The sequence below is a fragment of the Lithobates pipiens genome, unplaced genomic scaffold (genome assembly GCF_037356315.1).
Source record: "Lithobates pipiens isolate NorthernLeopardFrog02 unplaced genomic scaffold, aLitPip1_a1.2 Scaffold_1, whole genome shotgun sequence".
Taxonomy (NCBI): domain Eukaryota; kingdom Metazoa; phylum Chordata; class Amphibia; order Anura; family Ranidae; genus Lithobates; species Lithobates pipiens.
In genome coordinates this window covers 79,048,193-79,069,377 of record NW_027507685.1, presented here as the reverse complement: position 1 = coordinate 79,069,377, position 21,185 = coordinate 79,048,193, and the positions used below count along the sequence as shown (strand labels likewise).

The 21,185-nt window shown below is 43.9% G+C and overlaps 1 protein-coding gene across 1 annotated transcript in view; it reads right to left on the bottom strand.

Annotated features, from left to right (window-relative positions):
* CLIC1 (chloride intracellular channel 1) overlaps positions 1-20,890 on the bottom strand; it is a 90,892-nt gene extending 70,002 nt beyond the window's left edge. The window contains exon 1 of the mRNA XM_077460765.1: positions 20,723-20,890. Coding sequence (XP_077316891.1) covers positions 20,723-20,770 — 48 coding nt within the window. The 5' untranslated portion in view covers positions 20,771-20,890. The remainder of the gene's footprint in view (positions 1-20,722) is intronic.
* Between the last annotated feature and the right edge of the window lie 295 nt (positions 20,891-21,185).

The following is a 21,185-nucleotide window of genomic DNA, read 5'->3' as shown; positions in this document are numbered from 1 at the left end:
TATTTCGGACATGTGTTATTGATTTATCTATCATTAAATATTTTGAGTCTCGATATTACTTTTTACACTGATCTATATGGATCTGTGTACACGTACCTAATTATGCTTTGACTTGCAGGCATGCCCAGCTCATATATGTAGATCTGTGTATATTGTTTGACACATATGCATGACAACCATTAGTACTTTGACTGCGTTTTAAAAATGCGCTACCCTTACAATATTTTGAGTACTGCGATATTACACATTTCCAGGTAACTACTTATTGTTCCTGGCCCCTGCTCCATACAAATATACTCTTGCTCACAGGTATGGGCACTGTCTTTCTGTGTGTCTTTTTCTTGCCTGTACAATTTATATCACGATATTACTATATATTTTGTAGGGATTTCCTCGCCAGGCTCCAGTATGTTCGGAGGTTTGGCCTGGCCTTTGGGGCATGCGAGGAACATTGACTTTTTGAAGACAACAACCTTCAACTTCTATTACTACAGCATAATTCTTTTTCCTTGCCCGCCTTGTCTACCTTGAGTTGAGGGCCCCATTGGCATACCTGTCATATGCGTTTTTTTTTTTACTGCAATTTTTAAATGTTTAATGAATGAAACTTTGAAAAAATTCTCCACTATTATGCTAGTAAATATTACTGACTTCTATACATGTAAAATCAATGTGTGTGTGTGTATAATATATATATATATATATATATATATATATATATTATATAACAACAACAACATTACTGATTGCATATTTTATGCTCTAGTGGAATTCCTCCTTATCTCTGCACCCTTGAAGAAATCTCGAAACGCGTCGGATATAAGGAGACTATCAAATGTGGTCTATATGGTGATATTTGCTGACTGTATTCAGCTAGTCATTGTTTCATATCCATAGCAGTCTTATGATGTTAAATTTGAATAAATATTTTAATGCTTTTTTTTATATCGTTGAATATATGTTGCCTAAAAAGTCCAGTTAAAAGGGCAAAAAAAAACCTAGTCTCTTTGATATAAAACATCTGGCTCCTGACGAGCAGGCACTATTTTTTTGGTTTTTTTTCTAACGTTAATTTGCCCGAAACCACAGTTGGGTTTCAGCACTATTCTCCAAAATTTCTGGATTCTGTACCAGTCCAGCTGGGTTGCACTGGGTTCTCCTTGACCACAGGTGTCACTGTCACCGCTAGCAAGGGTAGACAGTTTAGCTGGGTGTATTGAATGCCACTGTTCTCTCGGAACCAGTCCAGTAGGAGTGTTCTCCTGCTGTGCATTCTGGGTGTGGATATTTAAAGGTACCGACGTCATGTGGTTCGGGGTTCCATCTTTGATTTTCTGTCTGTTTGGTTCTGGTGGTCCTCCTGACCCAGCCCTGTGGCCCTCCTGGCCTGGGTTGTGGAACCATGCATTCCGAGTCTCGGGGCCGGCTGGCCCGAGGCAACTGAAGGGACAGGCCCGAGTGGATTTTGGGCCTATTGATCCAAGGGTGGTCCGGTGCCGTCTCATCTGAAGGGAGAGGCCCAGAAACTGAAGAACCCCAGGGGAGGACTCTTCAGGAGAAGGCCGTGCGCAAGGCTGGCTTCTCTGAAGGAGCCTGGAGGCTTAGTTAAAGGATGCAACTTGGATCCACGCGCATACGGTATCGCCGGATCGGCTGAGAGAACCTGGTACCGTATGATAGCTCTGTAAATTTATCTACATCCCTCAGTAACGCTCAAGTGTACATCAAAAGTCTGTGGCAGAGACTTTGTCAAACACCCTACCGGCTGCTAGGCCTAGTGAGAGGAGGTCTATCCGGGGGTTTTAAAAGTCAGTTGTGAAACGGTCTTTATTCTCTGGATTTACTATTAGGATTTCCTTTATTTTTTGCAGTCTAAAGTAACTGAACTTACTCCTAACCCTCTAGTGAAAGAGGGTTTCTGTTCCAAATAATCCAAAAGAAGATTCAGTGTCAGTTTGGACCATCTACCACGGGGATCCCTAGATGGAGAAGCAACCAAGGAGGTAACGGTAAGCCTAATAAAACCAGCAGCTCACCTTGCAAGTGATTTGCCGTCATTATTGTGTTGGCTCTTTTGCCGTAGTAACAGCAATCGAGCTAGAAGCTCGGTTTTGACGGTGCATGTGCGAGATTTGGACAGGGAAACTAAGTAAGGGCAGAAATGACGTCCACAAACGCATCATACAGGAAGATGAATGGCGTGGCTGATACCCGGAAGAGCATAAATAATAAAAACTGCTAAAAAAAAAAAAAAAAAAAAAAAAAAAAATGTATTTACAAAACTCGTTTAGGACAATTTTAAAATGTGCATGGCTTAGAAATGATTAACAGAGATATATATAGATATTATATATATATATATATATATATATATATATATATATATATATATATATATGTTACAGGGTTTGCTTCCTCTTTAAGAATGTGCAATTATTAAAAAGCACATTGCCTGGTCACATTTTCCCCTACTGTAAAGAGGCAATTTGTAAACAACATTCAGATATTGTCATGATAGGTCATTTGTAAGAATCTTTAAAGCTGTACTTCAGGAATGTGAGAACTCCAATCCAATCCAACTGCACTACAATGGTTAAATGTTCATTTAGTCTAGGAGTATACAGATCAGGAGAAACTTACCTTACACCTGGCTCCAGCAGGCTCCCACGATCCATGTGACCAGTCCCCTCACTAGGGCTCTCTGGGTTGTGGTCACAAATCTGAACCGGTGTGACGCTGCCGCATTGATTCCCAAAAGTAGTTTCCATACTATTTTTGGTGACTTTGGGGTGCGATTTCCATTTACATCTTTGCAGGAACCTGCACAGATGTCTCTGAAAATTGCCCCTGAAATGAGGGAATGAAATAATGCGCGCTCCTCTGAACTCAAATTTCATTCCTGCTGTCAGTGTGAACCTAGGCGTAATCAGATAAAACAAGGGGAAGTTTGATTCCAATGTTTACAGGCCATATAAATAAATCACTGGTGGTAAACTGTTAATAATTCAGATAATGAAGATATTTCCCGGGAGTGAATAGGCCCTTATTGTGGATAGAAGAAGAGGAAAAAGAAAAACCAACATACATTTAAACAGAAGCTATAAAAGGGCTACACATTATATGAATGCGATTTAGGGACAAGTCACAGGTATGTGGCATGCCTTATGCAGTAATACAGAAGCGGGTGCACATCCACACTGTAAGACACATACCATGCATTGTGGAGTGATATAGAATGTATATATATTTTACACACCCACATACACGCAACTTTTTGACCATGTTGTGACCCGTCAAAGCGGAAAGCTACTTACTGCAATAAAAGTTAGAGTGCGTGTGTTAATACACGACAGGCTTTTATGGTTGCCCATGCCTCCACTGGGCAGCATCGCCCTAGTTGTCCTGGTGACCATTAATGGGAAAGATTTTTTTTTTTTTTTTTTTAAGAACAAAAAAATAAAATAAAATTCCAGACATTGCCATGTTATACATATGTACATCGATCCAGCTTGGACACAGGAGCTCGGCACAGACACCATTCAGAAAATGCATTTTCTGAATAAAGGCAAAGCGTTCTTGTATTGGATGAGGTGTAGACATAGGAAGCACCCTTATAGTTAACAGAGGACAGAATTAGAAATGGATTTGAGAAACTTAACATTAAATAAGTCACTGGGACCAGATGGCTTACACCCGAGGGTCCTTAAGGTAGTTAGTCGAGTGATTGCCAGACCATTGTTCCTAATTTTTACGAACAGTTTATTGACTGGAATGGTGCCAGAAAAATTGTAGAAAAGCCAATGTAGCACAAATATTTCAAATAAGGGCCAAGATATATCCCTGGGAACTAGACCAGTTAGCCTAACATCAATAGTTTGCAAGCTCTTGGAGGGGATAAGGGACTTTCTATATATATATATATATATATATATATATATATATATATATATATATATATATATATATATATATATATAATTTTAGTAATTATATATTTATTAAAAAAAAATAATAATAATAGTACTGTTAGCAGTAATCGGCATGGATTCATGAAGATCCGTTCTTGCCAGACCAATCTCATAACCTTCTATGAGGAGGTGAGCTGCCATCTAGATAAAGGAAGGCCTGTAGACATGGTGTATCTGAATTTTGCAAAGGCATTCAATACAGTTCCCCATAAATGTTTACTGTACAAACTGAGTACATGGATTGAAAACTGGCTACAGGGGGTAGGTACAGAGGGTGCTGATAAATGGGGAATGGTCTGGTGTAGAAAGAGGGGTCGCCCAGGGCTCTTCCCTGGGATCAATCCTATTTAAATTTATTCATAAACGATCTGGAGGATGGGATAATCATAAAAACAGCTCAATCTCAATATTTGTGGATGATACCAAGCTAAGCAGGGCTATAACTTCTCCGCAGGATGTGGAAACCTTGCAAGAAGATCTGAGCAAATTAATGGGGTGGGCAGCTACATGGCAAATGAGATTTAATGTTGGAAAAAAATTAAATTAAAAAAATTAAAATAATGCATATAAATGCATTCTACTCACTGTACTCACTGAATTCTCCCACTTTACAAAACTCTGGTCCTGCCGCACCTGGTGTATGCCATCCAGTTCTGGGCACTAGCCCTCAGAAGGGATGTGCTGGAGCGAGTCCAGAGATGGGCAACAAAGCTAATAAAAAGGGACTGGAGGATCTCAGCTACGGGGGAAAAGTCTGCAAGCACTGAACTTCTCTCTGGAGAAGAGACTCTTGAGAGGTGATATAATTTCAATGTACAGTGGGGAACATAGATTTAAAAAAAAAATAAAAATAAATAAAAGTTAGACAAGTACCTGGATGACCACAACATACAGGGATATACAGTGTAATATAAACAAAGCGCGCACACACAGGTTGGACTTGATGGACTGGTGTCATTTTCAACCTCGTCAACTATGTAGAGGCGGCAAGTGATGTCATACTCTCCGTCCAATCGGAGAACGCACTGAATTTTTTTCAAGAGATGCAAAAAACATTCTCTGGCTCCTGTGTTGAGCAGCCGATCTCCTGTATTCGCAATGCATCAGCCAGCCAATCAGCACGGCACCCGGAAGCAAGTGGAGATCACTGGAATAGCAGTGTCAAACTTCAGTGATTTCCAGCAGCATTAGCCAGGTACAGGTAGGTCGCATACATAATTACTGTCTACTGTTAACTCTTAAAGGCCTAAAGTTCAGGAAAGCAGCACTGAGAGCAGAAAACCTCTGGGGAATATTTTATTGAGCTTAGTGCGTTAAAGTGTTACTAAACCCAGGAACCTGCATTCACTATATCTGGTCTCCCACAATACACAGAACATGGAAATGCAATTATTTTAGTAAATATAAACAGCTAAATGCCTTTTTTTTCATTAGCAGTATACAGCACCTTTCTAGTAATACTCACTGAGCATGTGCAGAGTGCCTCCAAGGCTCTGTTCTATGAGCAGATTGGGGACAGTTAAAGAAGGGGAGGATCACAGAAACAGGATCAAGCAGCCTTTACACTCAATGTGGAGGATTAATCGGTTTCACAGCGAGTATAACAAGCATGCTTTACTGAATACACAGATTTTACAGTTGTGGGTTTAGTAACACTTTTAAGCTAACACACAGTGAGGGTTTAATACTACTTTAATGAACAAAGTTGCTAGGAAAAAAAAAAACCCCCCACCACAAATAATGCATGCATCCAATACAGTACTGCAAGGTCACCATACGGAGCGCAGACAGTAAAGATGTGTAGCTATTGGTATGTAGCACAGGATGTCTATAGATCAATCACACTTCCTGCAGGATCTGGGCAGCTGTTCTCACAGGAAGTGACTCATCTATGATCTCCTTCCATCAGTGTTCCCATTATTCACGAATCCTGCAATACTCAACTTCTCACAGTAATATTCTTCCTCCAGTTCTCCACGTTTTATAACTGAGGAACCTTCCCTATCCAATAACAAGGGACTAAGCTTGAATCACTGCAGAGTAGTAGGCAGATATAAAAGACTCAAAATGAAAGTGACACTAAACTTTGGTCAAGAAAATTATATTCAAAAAGTGTTTGTTACGCCAACATTAAATATTCCCGATATGGGTCTGCTGTACCATGTACTTGTGTTAAAGTATCCAATTTTCTTTGTATTGCTTCCTCTGGGTGAAATACCTGGTGATCCTGCCAGTACCCTTCCACATTCAAACTGACCATACTAGGCAGGAGAGCACATCCATCCCAGCGTGGTCAGTTTTATGCTGGGAGAACAGCCTGCCTATCCTCCACAGGTCAGACTTGTGGCAATAACAACCCTCCCCCCCCCCCCCATGCAATGGGAAGATCAGTTTACTTCTTCTCAGGAGCTCTCAGAGGACATTAAAAGAGGTTGTAAAGGTAAATGTTTTTTCACCTTAAAGCGGGAGTCCACCGGGACTCCGCGTTTTTTTTTTTATTTTTTTTTTTAAAAGCCAGCAGCTACAAATACTGCAGCTGCTGACTTTTAAATAGTGACACTTACCTGTCCAGCGCGCCCGCGATGTCGGCACCCGAAGCCGATCGCTCGCTCGGCTGCCGGGTCCCGCCGCCATCTTGGGTATGGGAATCAGGAAATGGAGCCTTTCGGCTTCATTTCCCGGTTCCCTACTGCGCATGCGCGAGCCGCGCGGCGCAATCCGGACGGTCCCCGCTGCCTCTGGGAGCTGTGTGTTTCCCAGCAGGCAGCGGGGCACTTGCTGAAGGGGGCGGGCGCTTGCGGAACGGGGGCGTAACCTACGCTCGTTCCGCAGAGAGCTAGCCCGGAAGTGGGTGCAGTTACCTGGATTATCCAGGTAACTGCACCCCCCTCCCCCCTGAAAGGTGCCGATTGTGGCGCCGGAGGGGGGGGGGGGGGGGGGGGGGATTCCGATGAGCGGAGGTCCATTTTAGGGTGGACCTCCGCTTTAATGCATTAAGGTGAAAAAACATCTGACAGTGCCTGCGCCCCCAGCCCCCCCGTTTTACTTACCTCACCCCTCGAAAGTCCCACGCTCGTCCCGACGTCCTTTCCACCATTCAGCCTGGCGTGGATGGAAGCAAAACAGCGCAGGCGTTGGCTCGTGCTGCTGTCAATCACATCCACTGATGCGGCGCGCTGGGGGCGGGGCCGTGTGATACAGCGAGCGGCTATAGCCGCCGGCTGTATCACGGGAGCGCGCCCGCAGATGCTTCTCACCATGCGAGGGAGCTCGCATGAATGCGAGAAGCACCTGCGGGAGAAAGCCGAGACAGCCGCCGAGGGACCCCAGAAGAGAAGGTTCGGGGCCACTGCAAAACGAGCTGCACAGTGGAGGTAAGTATAACATGTTTTTTTTTTTTTTAATAACAAACACTTTACAATCCCTTTTAAGAATTGATTTAATGGGGGAAAAAAAAAAAAAAAAAGGATTACAGGGCCATTAAGTAGTGGACGCCTATTTTTTGTTCAGATGATGTCAAGTGTGTGGTGGCAACCAGGTGAGAAGTACAAAAACAAGTGTTTCTTGCACAGTGAAGCATGGTGGTGGGAGTGTCATGGTCTGGGGCTGCATGCGTGCCGCCGACACTGGGGAGCTACAGTTCATTGAGGGAACCATGGATGCCAACATGTACTGCGATATACTGAAGCAGAGCATGATCCCCTCCCTTCAGAGACTGGGCCACAGGGCAGTATTCCAACATAACGACCCCCAAGCACACCTCCAAGGTTCCAAGATGACCACTGTCTTGCTAAAGAAGCAGAGGGTAAAGGTGATGGACTGGCCAATCATGTCTACAGTCCAGTTGTCATATGAAAAAAATATTTAAACACATGTGAGGGGTGAATAATTTAGATTATATATCTAAAAAATACAATTGCACATGCTTCACCCTCTATAGAGGATGCTTGTTTAGATACACCCAAAGTGGCCATTTTAAAGCCAATACTTCTAAGCACGAAGCAAGTGACATCACCAAGTCGGCCAGTATGTGAAGTCCTGATGACAAGTCTTCCGCTTTCTACAGTCACAGCTAAATTTCTGATTGCGGTCCCCTTCCTTCCTTTTATTCTCTGCTTCACGTTTCCTCACTTCCTCATTGTCCTTCTGAAATGGCGCATATGATCTCAGGACAATGAATGGCAAGCCTTCAGGTCATTACAGAGAGGTAAAAATAAATAAAAAACCCTAAAAGCACTTGCATAAAAAAAAAAGGGGGTGTACATACCCCTACATGGGAACCGCATTAACTACAGCCGCACTGCTGAGCCCCTATCTATTGCACCCTCTATCAGTATTATCTGTGTACTCGCCATGCTTCACATTGCCTACAACACTGCTGTGCATTCACACATTCAAATTATTTTCAAGTGAATCCCAAGAGCTGTACAGCACCAAAATTTAACTGCATGATATTTAACTTGTTAAGGCACTGAATATTACAAAATGTATGGCTTTTTCTTCCTAAAAAAAAACTGTTCCTTTTTTGCATCGCAGTTTTTCAGCCACTTCTTGTCTACATGCACTCTCTCCAGCATCAGCTGCACAGTATTGTCCTGGATAGTGACAACAATGGACTATTCCTGCACAGCGTTTGCCAGAACAGCCACTTGTATTGTCCACCAGGGACACATGTGACACCCAACAACAGGAATGACTGGCCAAGGCCCTTTCTAGAGCCACCAAGTGTTTTTTGTGAAAGCTGTAGATTTAAAGGGGTTGTATTTTTTTTTTTTTTTTTTTTTTTTAATAACATGTTATACTTACCTCCACTGTGCAGCTCGTTTTGCACAGAGTGGCCCTGAACCTGGTCTTCTGGGGTCCCTCGGCGGCTGTCTCGGCTTCCCCCTACAAGTACTTCTAATGTTGATGCGAGCTCCCTCGCATGGTGAGAAGCACTTGCGGGCATGCTCCCGTGATACAGGTGCTCACTGTATCACTCAGCCCTGCCCCCCCTGCACGCCGTGTCATTGGCAGCAGTGTGAGCCAATGGCTGCGCTGCTTTCAATCCATCCACTCCAACCAATCAACGGCCAGGCTGAGTGGCGAAGAGGATGTTGGGGACGAGCACAGGACTTTCGAGGGGTCAGGTAAGAAAAACAGGGGGGGGGGGGGGGGCGGCGCCACCACTGTCAGATGTTTTTAAGCATTAAAAGGTGGGGAAAAAATAAATAAAAAAATTACTTACCTTTACAACCCCTTTAAAGTGGAGGGCCACCCCAAAAAATAAAAAAAAATTTTCCAGCTAGCCCTCCCCTTTTAATAAAGAAAAAAATAAATGGGGCTGAAACCGCTTTTGAAAATAAATGTATGGTTAAGTGCCGCCCACCAGCTCTAACACTGAGAACCAAGTGATCAAACCCCACCGAGCGCTTGGTTCTCAGTCCTCTGTGAGCAAAGAACTGGTGACGACCAGTCACTGCTCTCTGCATTGCCCCCCCCCCCCCCCTCTCACTGGAATGCTGGGCTATGGAGAGGGCAGGAGGCTCAGGCTTGCCAAGAGGCCAAGCCGGGTGGCGAAACGGACATGTGGGCAGATCCCGACCATATGGTCCTGATCTTTCCCGAGCCTGGATCGGCTCTGTGTGATGTCAGCCCTCTGCTGAAAACGGGTCACAGGAGTGCAGAACAAACTGCACTCCTGTGATCCACAGGGGCAGTAAAGCCAAATGAGCGTTGGCTGTATTTCTCCTTTAATGGTGGCCATTCACCCTTCGATAATTTTCTGATCTCTTTCAAATGGGAATAGATTCTAAAGTCAACAACCTATTGCATTGATATGTCACACAAAGCAAAATTAATTATCAATCTTAACCATCAGTTGAACTTGAAATGTATTAACCTATCACATCTCTGCTTCCATCTCCAAAGTATCTCATACTGCCACAACTGATGCAACACCCCCGAAAATAATGTTTTATTGAATCTGATTGAAATTGAGTCTAAATCCACAAGGAGGGAAGTTAACACTTTTTAAATTGCCTCTAGAAATGATGGTTTTGAACAAATCGCAGTACAAGGTCAATAAGCACACCCATGTACCCCCAGGCAAACTGTTCCATATGCATGTAGTCTATGCAAATAAGCACATACGGTACGTGTGTAGTCCCAGGAAAACCAAGTACACATGTAAACAGCTTAATGTAAATAAACATACATATGCAATACAAATGGAAGACATGCCAGCATGTGTTTAAAGCGGGGTTCCACCCTAAAGTGGAACTTCCGCTGATCGGAACCTTCCCCCCCCCCCTCCGGTGTCACAATTGGCACCTTTCAGGGGGGAGGGGGGTGCAGATACCCGTCAAAGACAGGTATTTACACCCACTTCCAGGCATAGACTCCCACGGGAGTCTATGCCTCTTCCTGTCCCTGCGCGCTGTCTGCTGGGACACACACACACACACACACACGAGTCCCAGAGACAGAGCGGACAATTCCTATTGCGCTGCGCGACTCGTGTATGCGCAGTAGGGAACCGGGAAGTGAAGCCGCAGCACTTCACTTCCCGATTCCCTCACCTAGAATGGTGACGGCAGCAGCCGAGAGATCGATCGGCATCGCTGGACCCCGGGACAGGTGAGTGTCCATTTATTACAAGTCAGCAGCTGCAATATTAGTGCAATCCCGCTTTAAGCAATATGTATCTATGGAAGCATGCGTTTATGGAAGCACGTGCATATGCAACTATGCATTTAGGCAAAATATGAAAGCGTGCGTTGTATCTTTATGCGAACTCATATTTATGCGAATATGTAAAAAACATGCATCTTCAGTAATCGTGCGTTCCAACAAGTTTGCAAGCAAGCACCTGCTTAAGTGCAGTTGGCCCCATACTAGATCTGCAGGAGGATTTAGCCAAGCACATATGCATTATATTGGAGATACAACTCCTTAAAATGCACCCATGCTCATGTTTTTCCAACAGTGCATTTAAAGAGGGATTTCACTGTGAAAACAAATTATTAAAAGCCAGCAGCTACAAATACTGCAGCTGCTGACTTTTAATAACTGGACACTCACCTGTCCCAGGGTCCAGCGATGTCGGCAGCCGAGGCCGATCGATTTCTCGGCTGCTGCCGCCGCCATTATAGGTGAGGGAATCAGGAAGTGAAGTGCTGCGGCTTCACTTCCCGGTTCCCTACTGCGCATGCGCGAGTCGCGCAGCGCAATAGGAATTGTCTACGCCGTCTCTGGGACCAGCGTGCAGGGACAAGAAGATGCATAGACTCCCGTGGGAGTCTATGCCCGGAAGTGGGTGCAAATACCTGTCTTAGACAGGTATCTGCACCTCCCTCCTCCCTGAAAAGGGGCCAACTGTGACACCGGAGGGGGGTGGAAGGGTTCCGATGAGCGGAAGTTCAACTTTAGGGTGGAACCCCTCTTTAAAGCAACAAATTTGCAGGCATGTATACTATGCTGCATCTGCCTACAGAGAAGTCAACAACACTTTAAAGTGAACTGCTAACCATCCAGGGGTGTATCAACTTACAGTTCCCCTTGGATAAGCAGTAAAGATGCAGCATATAAACACAATTTGTATGTCACACAGAGGAGGAAAGGGGGGGCGGAAAGGGCTGGAGGAGGTCTTTGAGAAACAGCGAAGAGGAAAATTTGGAGACCAGACTGGTGCTGTAGCTCAGGGCAGTGTTGTGAATGGCTTTGTATGTTGTGGTTAGCATCTTGAATTTAATTTGCTGGGTGATTGGGAGCCAGTGTAGGGATTGGAGGAGAGGATTGGCAGACACTGAGCAGTTGGTAAGGTGGGTAAGTCTATGGAGAGGCAGGCCAATGAGACGGGAGTTGCCATAGTCAAGGCGAGAGATAACGAGGGAGTGAATGAGGAGCTTGGTGGTTACATTTGTTAAAAAGGGGTGAATTTTAGAGATGTTATGGAGGTGAATTCTACAAACGTTTGACAACGATTGGGCTTGGGGCTGAAATGACAAGTCAGGGTTTAGGATTACACCTAGTACCCTGGCCTGAGGGGAGGGACTGATAGTTGCATTGTTGATCTTGTTGGAAAAGTCATGGGGGAATATTAATAACTCAGTTTTAGAGAGATTTCGTTTAAGAAAGTGGTGCGACATCAACGCTGATATGTCGGTTAATGCGAGAGGAGACTGAAGGAGTGAGGTGAGGAGCAGACAGATTTGGGTGTCATCGGCACATAAGTGGTATTGGAAGCCGTGGGCGGTTATCAATTGACCAAGGGAGGGAGGTGTAGATAGAGAAGAGAAGGGGGTCCAAGAACAGAGCCTTGGCAAACCCCACAGAAAGGGGCAATGGAGGAGGAGACAGTTGCGACACTGAAGGAGGGCTGAGATAGATAGGCAGAGAACCTAGATAGAAACAAGATAGAGAAGAATCTTGGAGGCCAAAAGGAATGTAGTTTATTGAGAAAGAGTGGGTGGCCAACAGTATCAAAGGCAGCAAAAGAGGTCAAGTAGTAGGAGTAAGGCAGTTTCTGTGGAGTGCTGCAAGCGAAAGCCAGACTGTAAGGGCTAATAACAAGGTTATTTTCACTGAGATGGGAGCTAAGACGGTTGTAGACTAAAGCCGCGTACACGATTGGAATTCCGGCCAGAAAAAGACAGATGAGAGCTTTTCATTGGAAAATGCGACCGTGTGTATGCTCCATCAGAATTTAGCTGTCCGAATTTCCGCCAGCCAAAAATTGATAGAAAGTTTTTCTGTTGGGAAAATTGAGAACGTGCTATCGGAAATTCCGATTGGGTGTATGCAATTCCAACACACCAAAAATCACGCATTCTCAGATGCAACTTGAGACAGAAGTTATTGGCTACTGGCTATTGAACTTTCTTTTTCTAGTCCTGTCATACGTGTTGTACGTCACCACATTCTAAACTATAGGAATTTGATGTGACCGTGTGTAGGCAAGACAGCTTGAGCGGAATGCCGTCGGAATAACCATCAGAGCTTCTGCCGACGCGAATTCCAATCGTGTGTACCCAGCATAAGTGTTCTAGAAGTTTAGAGGTGAATGAGAGCAATGAGTTGGGTCTTAATTTGTTTAGGTTGGTGGGGTCCAGTAATGGCTTTTTAAGTATGGGAGTGATCTGCGTACATTTTAGAGGGGAAAGAGAGATTGAATATGTGAGTGAGGGAGCATAGGATAGAAGATGAGGGTGACCGTAGTAGTTGTGAGGGAACAGGATCCAAAAGAACAACATGTTAGGTTGCCATCTGAGAAGTTTTATAACCTCTTCAGTAGTAGCCAATTCAAAATGAGAAGAGTGTTGAATGTGCTGTTAGGCAAGGTATGTTGGGTGGGGTAGATGTACGCACAGTGGAGGTGTCCTCACGAATTGCATCAATCTTGTCTTTGAAGTGATTGGCAATCTCTTGGGCAGCGAGTTAGTGGGTGGAGGATGAAGCAGAGAGTTAAAGGTTGAGAAGAGCCAACGGGGACTGGATGACAAAGTATTGAGGCAGGAATTGTATTTTATAAGGGCAGATTTATATAGGGTGAAGTCTTGCAGGCATTTGGTTTTACGCCACAGTTGTTCAAGAGCATGACAATGTCTCTTGAGATTTCTAGTGTTGTCAGTTTGCCAGGGTTGTAACGGTCAAGGCCTGATTCTGCGTGTGGTTAGAGGAGCAAGTGCATCTAGTTTCCTTATGCTTCCAGCAATGTATATTATATTTGTTTTAGGAATTGCACTTGTAAAAATACTAAGGGAAAGGGGGAGAGGGAGTAAAGCCCAACCAGGTGGGAATAGCAAACTTTGACCATTGAAGAGTAGAGCTCACATTAATTCTTACAAGCAGACATACACTAACATGACCTGCTCTTTAAAAAGTAAACTTTCCCAGCCTCTGTCACCATCCGCCACCTACCACCCCCCTTCCCCAACCACCTAAACCTGTTCCTCTGCTGAAGGACCGGTGTAATTATTACCTAGGGGTGTCGCATGCTGCTTACAAATAAATACTTTCTGCAGGTTTCTGAAACTCAATTTAATGTTAAAGACCACAAGAAAATCAGCTATTTGCATGTTGCTTTGCATTTAAGACATCTGTCAAAAATCATAACGCTTCACTGCAGACTGAAGTCCAAGAGAGACTTAAAAGGCACACATGAAAAGTTCAGCTGCAATTTTTTCTGATATTCAGCCTAGGTTCACACTGACAGCAGGATTAACGGCGTTATTGCCGGCAATAGCCACCGATTTGTCATGTCAAATTGCATACCAAATCGCACCAACGTGAACCTAGGCTAAAAGAAAGGACACTGATGTTTCAGCTTCTGTTTTTTGGATGTAATTTCAGGCTTTGTTTTGCACAAATTCATGCGTATTTGCAGAAATGTGCTTTCACGCATTTGTGTGCACAATACCCAAGGAAAATGCATGCATATTTATGTGCGTGTAGTGCAAAATACCGACCGGGATCATATATTTTTCAATCTCAAGACTTTGCAGCGCTTGTTTACTCACCTGTAGAGGCACACTAACCAGTGGGCTGCATTTTAGGTCAGTAAAGGGGAAAAAACAAAAACAAAAAAACAAAGCTGTACTGAGCTTTTTCAATCTGCAGAGAGGACTAAATCAATACTGCAGTGTTTGGTAGACTACAATCACCCAATGGCTTTAATATTTGCTTAGCAAACTCTACGGCTGGGTTCACACTGCTGTGATGGCAAAGTCGTACTGCTCCCTGCAACTTTTCCCTGGAAACTTCCTTCCAACTTGGATGCTATATAGGAGCCTGTACAAGGGCTGAAATCCCACCCAAGTCGGACCAAAATAGTGCAGGAACCTTTTCTAAAGTCGCAGCGACTTGTGTAGCATCAGTTAAGAAGGCTCTCATAGGGAAACTCTGATTTTGACATGTCATGCGACTTGAGGTCTCAAGTCGGATCCTATGTTGCAGCAGTGTAAACCAAGCCCAAGGGCCCATTCATGCCAGATGCAGTGGGATACATTTTTGAATGCATTTCCATTGCACAGAAAGTTCAAAAGCAAGGTTATCCTATGGGCAGAGTTTTCACAATTACAATACAGTGGAAAATAAATAAAGTACAGAAAGCTGCAATTTTTCACACCGCAAACTTATGTAAAAATGCACAAAAACGCAACGCATAAGAGCTCAAAAGGGATCTCAAAAAATAAATACATAAAAATGCAAGCACTTAGGAAAAGTGCAACGCAAAAGGAGCGCAAACTTATGTCAAATGCACATTCAAAAAACGCACACATTCTGTTGTGATTGGTCTTTAAATGTGTGAAGTCCCAGCTCCACCCAGTCTTGGTCCATTATGACGAGTCTTCCTTTATTTATAGATTACACAGAAAGGAGAAGAAACCCCGGGGTATCATTTACACATTGCCCAGGTATCATTTATACGTAATAAAAAAAAAAAAAAAAAAAAAAAATATATATATATATATATATATATATATATATATATATATATATATATATATATATATATATATATATATATATATATATATATATATATATATATAATTTTTTTTTTTTTTTTAAATCTGCAGCTCATTAAAACCCAGATGATCCTGCCATGAAAGTCCTTGCGCTGGCATTACCCGTTCTAGTCTTTATGCACTTAAACACTTAGCAGCTCCCATCAGCTAAGATGTAAAATCTCCAGAGCTTTCTCGCACCTGCGGATTCACACGTGCTGAGTGCAGCTGCCAATGCAAGGGACTGCCTGTATGCATTTTTTGCTCAGGTAAACGCTGATAGCTTTTGCTTCAGTGTTCACCCAAGCATGCGTTTGCAGTGCCCTTCCCCCCATACACGAAAATGGCACATTTGGGAAGTGCCAGACTTACATATATGGGTAAAGGCTGACGCAGAAGCCATCATGCTTACTCAAGCATAGCAGCTGTTCATTTGCATTGCCAGCTGTATGCGGTGCCCTGGGTCCCACAAGGTACCAGGATTTTACGCTACAGAGATGAGAATGAGGGACACCTACTACCAAAATGTATGTAGGCATAGGAAAAAATAAATAAAAATAAACACACACACACACACACCACTATTCCTTTATATGGACTTTTAAAATGTACAACTGCAGCAATTTCGAAAGTGGCTGAAAAGTTTAGCACTGGGAAACACTTTTTGAAAGATAAACAGTGCATTTTATTTTTTATTTAGTCTTCCTATATACATTAATTGGGACGACGGTATCATTTTTAAATTCGAGGCTGTCACATTATCTGCATTTTATAAAATAAAAAACAATATATATATATATATATACACACACACACACACACACACACACACAAAATGAGGGACAAATGAGGATTGAGGGACAGAAGGACATTGCTCGAAATCAGGGACAATTTGGAGCTATGGCTAAGTGTGCATGAGACCATAAGGTGACAATGCTCTGTTCTTTCACTCAACTGTTAAGCCCAGGTACACACTATTAGTGTGTCAGCTCTGCAAGGTTAATACAGTGATTTCCCTCACTGAGCTGTCCAATTCACCCCACCACAATAAAGGGCGGCCGTCTGCTGCGAGCTCTGGGTGATCCCCTGTCACTCACAGAAGACAGAGCAGCCCCAGTGGCCGAATGAAGTACTGCCGCTTGGGATGCTCTGTCGTCTGAGTAACAGGCGCACAGGTGAATGTGACGACATCCCCGCCAGTCACAGGTCAGGCTGCATTTAATGGGCACTGGTAAATATTTTAATACACCATTTGGTTCAGAATTTTTCTCCCTGCGGGAAGGGCGGTGCAGAGGGCCGTTGCTGCTGGGAGAACACAGATTATTTCTAGTGGCTATAGTCACTGGCAATAAATCGCATTAAAAATCTGACATACTGTTTGAACCTTTAGCCTGTCCATAGATGTATTGAATCTCAGCCAGGTCAGCTGGGATTCAAACCACCTATGGCTGGCTTTATACTCCACTATAAAAACATGGTGCAGACACATCAGATGTGCTCATGTACTAACTGCCCCGATATGTTAATTTTCTGAAAATTTGCCAGTGGCCTCCAAACAGTGGCCCTTTGCTTGCTTTCATCTGGCCCTTGAGGAAGTATTCCTCTCACCGACACCCAACCATGGGGCACAATTCCTCCCACTGGCAACTAAAAGAAGGCACAATTCCTTCCACCAACACCAACAATGGGGCACAATTCCTTCCACGACAATGAAAAATAGGGCACTATTCCCCCACTGACTCTCCCTCCCCCCCTACCAAAAGATCTGGCATTTCTTATTCCTACTCTGCACAGTCCAACCCCCCTAAAGGCTGAAGGACAGTAAACTGGCCCTTTCTTTAGAAAGTCTTGAGACCCCTGCCCTATGCATATGCAATGCCATGTATGACTCCACTGTGTTTCTACTCTGTTAGCTCTGTACTTGTGCTAATCTACATGACTGTAGCCATTTACTTTTGGTATCCAAATTATTTTAGAAAAAATAAAAGACAATTGTTTATGATATGCAGCGATTTAGCAAACTAAATGTCACTGCACACAGTTGCCCCTTTTTCAGTAGGCAGTACTGCCCGACGAATATGACAGTGGGGGTTCATTTATTTGCACAGTAGCTTGGCATACGTACTCACCCCCCGCTGCCTTTGCGGCTTAAGGGGTGATAAAAAGACAGATCAGCTACACATTTTTTTTACCACCCCCAAACACAAGTGTAGATGAGCCCCAATAGTGTGATAGGGTACCATTCAAAATAAATGGCAATGCACCAATGCTGAAAATACATATGAGTTCGGATGAGAAGAATACATTTTAGCACCACATCCCTTAAATATTCTAGTACAAAATATTTTGTACTAGGCAATGCACCAATGGGACTTTAAATACACATGAATATTCAGTCCAAAGGCTGCAACCTGAAGAGTATAAAAAATAAATATATAAATTTTTTTTTTTTTTCTGTGAACCCCAAACATCTTACGTGGTTTGTATGAGTATTCTGAGGACAGGACTTCCCCTTTTCTAGTTGGACACGTGTAAAACACATGTATAGTAGCAGAATAAAATAAATATTTTTTTTACCAAAATTAGGCTCAAATTTTTTTTTTTTTTCTTTTTAATTTAATATTTCTTGCCATTACTTTTATAAGCCTTTCCTTAAATATTTACAAAAATATAAAGCCTGACTTGTGGGGTAGGGACCATGCTTTGCCATTTTATTGATGTAGTAAGGCCGCTCACCCTTGTTCCAAATACAGGGACCCCAGGGCTAGAAGCTTCTAATTTTATTGCAATGGGTGAGGCATTAAAATGGCATTATTACCTGGAGATCCTGGGGCAGGAAGCCAATCAGCTTAATGAGAGCAGACCCCCACCACCTATGGGTGTGAGCTAGCTCAGGATCAAATTAACAGAAACTTGTACTGGGGAGCACATTTAGCATGTCAAAAGCTGACCTTCTGAAAATGCTACCTGCTTGGCATTCTCTGGGTTCAGCAATTCAGAACCCCAGGATTGATATAAGAGGCAGGCACTGACAAATTTCAAAATGAGGATAGCAATGCCAGCCTCATCTCAGTGTAGGTTTCATTGATTTGAATGATCCATATGTACGAGAGTGACACCACAGTCACAATCACAGGCATATCTTACAGGTGTCACCCAGTTCACAGATCTCATTATCCAGCTTGACAACAAGCGGTTTTAACCTATGAAGAATCTGAGCTTTGTCAGGAGTTCGGAAGCACTCAAATCTCTTTCTTTTTTGCCTTAGGCATTATATTCATATGCACCTGAACTGTTGTAGTAACTAAAAGCCACAGGCTGTCCTTAAAAGACTCTCGCCCTATTACTCCGAGTTCTTACTACTCATCTGCCAAGTAAGAAAACGAAACTAAAGCCGGCCATACATTGAGCAAAATTAGGCCAATTGCTGGAGAACAGCCAAAATATGCTCAATGATTGGACTTGTTGCCCCTGCTCCATTCAACAAAAGTTGGTCTTTACAATAGCAGCTTCAGCCAATCAGATGCAGGCACAGATTGGGTATTCTGATGGTGGCTGTCAGGATACAATAGGCCGGTAGGGAGGTTCGTCCACCCATGTTGTTTATCATGGATAGACAAATTTGTTTGCCTTCATTCAGACTGACTTCAAGAAATCTAACAACGTATGGCCAGCGCACGGGCTCGTCTCCGCCGCTGTTACATATTTAATGTTAGCAAATGCTTTGAAAAACGCACTTTTTTTATATTTTATTTTTATTTTTTTTAAACACCTGCAGCAGATTGCATGAACACAGTGTGACTGCAGCGATTCCTGTGCATTTCCCGCGTCAGTGTGAACCAGCACCGAGACCTAAATGCTGCACTTTTTTTTTTGGCTGCTTAAATGCTTATCCGTTGCATTTTTGTAGAAGGCTTTTTTTGGGGGGGGGGGGGGGGGGTGAGATGTTGAGGTTTCAGCGGCAGAAAAAAACATAACACTATCAAAATGGCCGTTTGCGGCCAGGGGAGGCAAACACAAAAGCAGGTCATACACTATACAACCTCTTTAAGATCTACCATAAACTATGCAGTGCAAGGCCCTGCCTGACTGGCTACAAAATTTAGTCAAATTCATTCCAAAGGTGTTCTATTGGGTTGAGGTCAGGACTCTGGAGTCAAGTTCCTCCATCCCAAACTCACTCATCCATGTCTTTATGGACCTTGCTTTGTGCACTGGTCCAAATCATGTGGTGGTGGGATTATGGTGTGGGGTTGTTTTTCAGGCCCCTTCAGGCTTGGCCCCTTAGTTCCAGTGAAGGGAACGCTAAAGGAGTCAGCCTACCAAGATATTTTGGACAATTTAATGCATCCAACTTTGTAGGAACAGTTTGGGGACAGCCCCTGTTGCACACTAAGGATGAGCTCAGGCATGTTCACAAACAGCACATGCAGAGCCCGCCAGGAAGTTGGCATTGCGGAGCGCTGATTACAAGCGGTGAGACATTTCCCGATGCACGGCTGCAGAGAACGGGAAATGTCTCACTGCTTGTGATTAGCGCTCCGCAGTGCTGACTTCCTGGCGAACACGCCTGAGCTCATTCTTACTGCTCACCAGTGCACAAAGCAAGGTCCATAAAGACATGGATGAGAGTTTGGGGTGGAGGAACTTCACTGACCTGCACAGAGTCCTGACCTCAACCAGACAGAACATCTTTGGGATGAATTCAAGTGGAGACTGCGAGGCTGGCCTTCTCACCAAACATCAGTACCTGACCTCACAAATGCACTTCTGGAAGAATGGTCAAACATTCCCATAAAGCCCCCCCCCCCACGAACTGCCATCACCAGGGATCAGATTTCTAAAAATCAAGTCCAGGGATCCAGTCCTGCTGAGATCTCAGTGGCTGTAATAGAAGGATGGGGAATCCACCTGTTGCTCAAACACCATTGATTACAAGTCATCGGTAACAATGTACCAAGCTGTGCTCCATACAGGATACAATGTACCGATCTGCTCCATACAGGATACTCTGGAGGAGATTTATTGAAACTGGATCACACAGAATCTGTGCAAAGTAACCAATCAGCTTGTAGGTTATATTACCAAAGTTTAATGCTGAACAAGCTGAAGTTAGAAACTGATTGGTTACTTTGCGCAGCCGCAGCAGATTCTGCGTGCAGTAGTCTTAGTAAATCTCCCCCGATGTAACGCGCTGTACTCTATACAGGACACAATGTAACAAGCTGTGCTGTCATACACTATACAATGTAACAGGCGATCTACCTTGACGAAGAGCTCCACCTGAGGCTGGTCCGGATCGTTGAGCTCCATGTCTGGGTTGGGATGGTTTGCTGGGACTGTCAGAGAAGTGCTGAGTAGGAGTGCGGGGGGGGAACCGCGATGATCAGCCTCTGGGTGGGGTGGGAAGTGACTGCAGGAGGGGAGGGACCACCGCAGGCAGCGGGACTGCACGATGGATGGAGAGCGCGTATTGGAGGGCTCGGAGAGGTGGGGGCGTGTCCGGGACGTGGAGTGACAGCTCAGGTTGAGGAGTGGAGGTGGTGACTGTCGGTGGTTGAGGGGAGTGCAGAGAGTCTGCAGGCACTGAGTGGTACAGGAGGGGGGAGGGGGTAGCTCAGACCTGCTGGTCACTTCTCTGGAATTTTGATATTATTATATACGAGTTGAAAGCGAATTCTAATCCACATATGTCAGCTGTTGTGGATGTCCCACCTCTGCCAAGTGA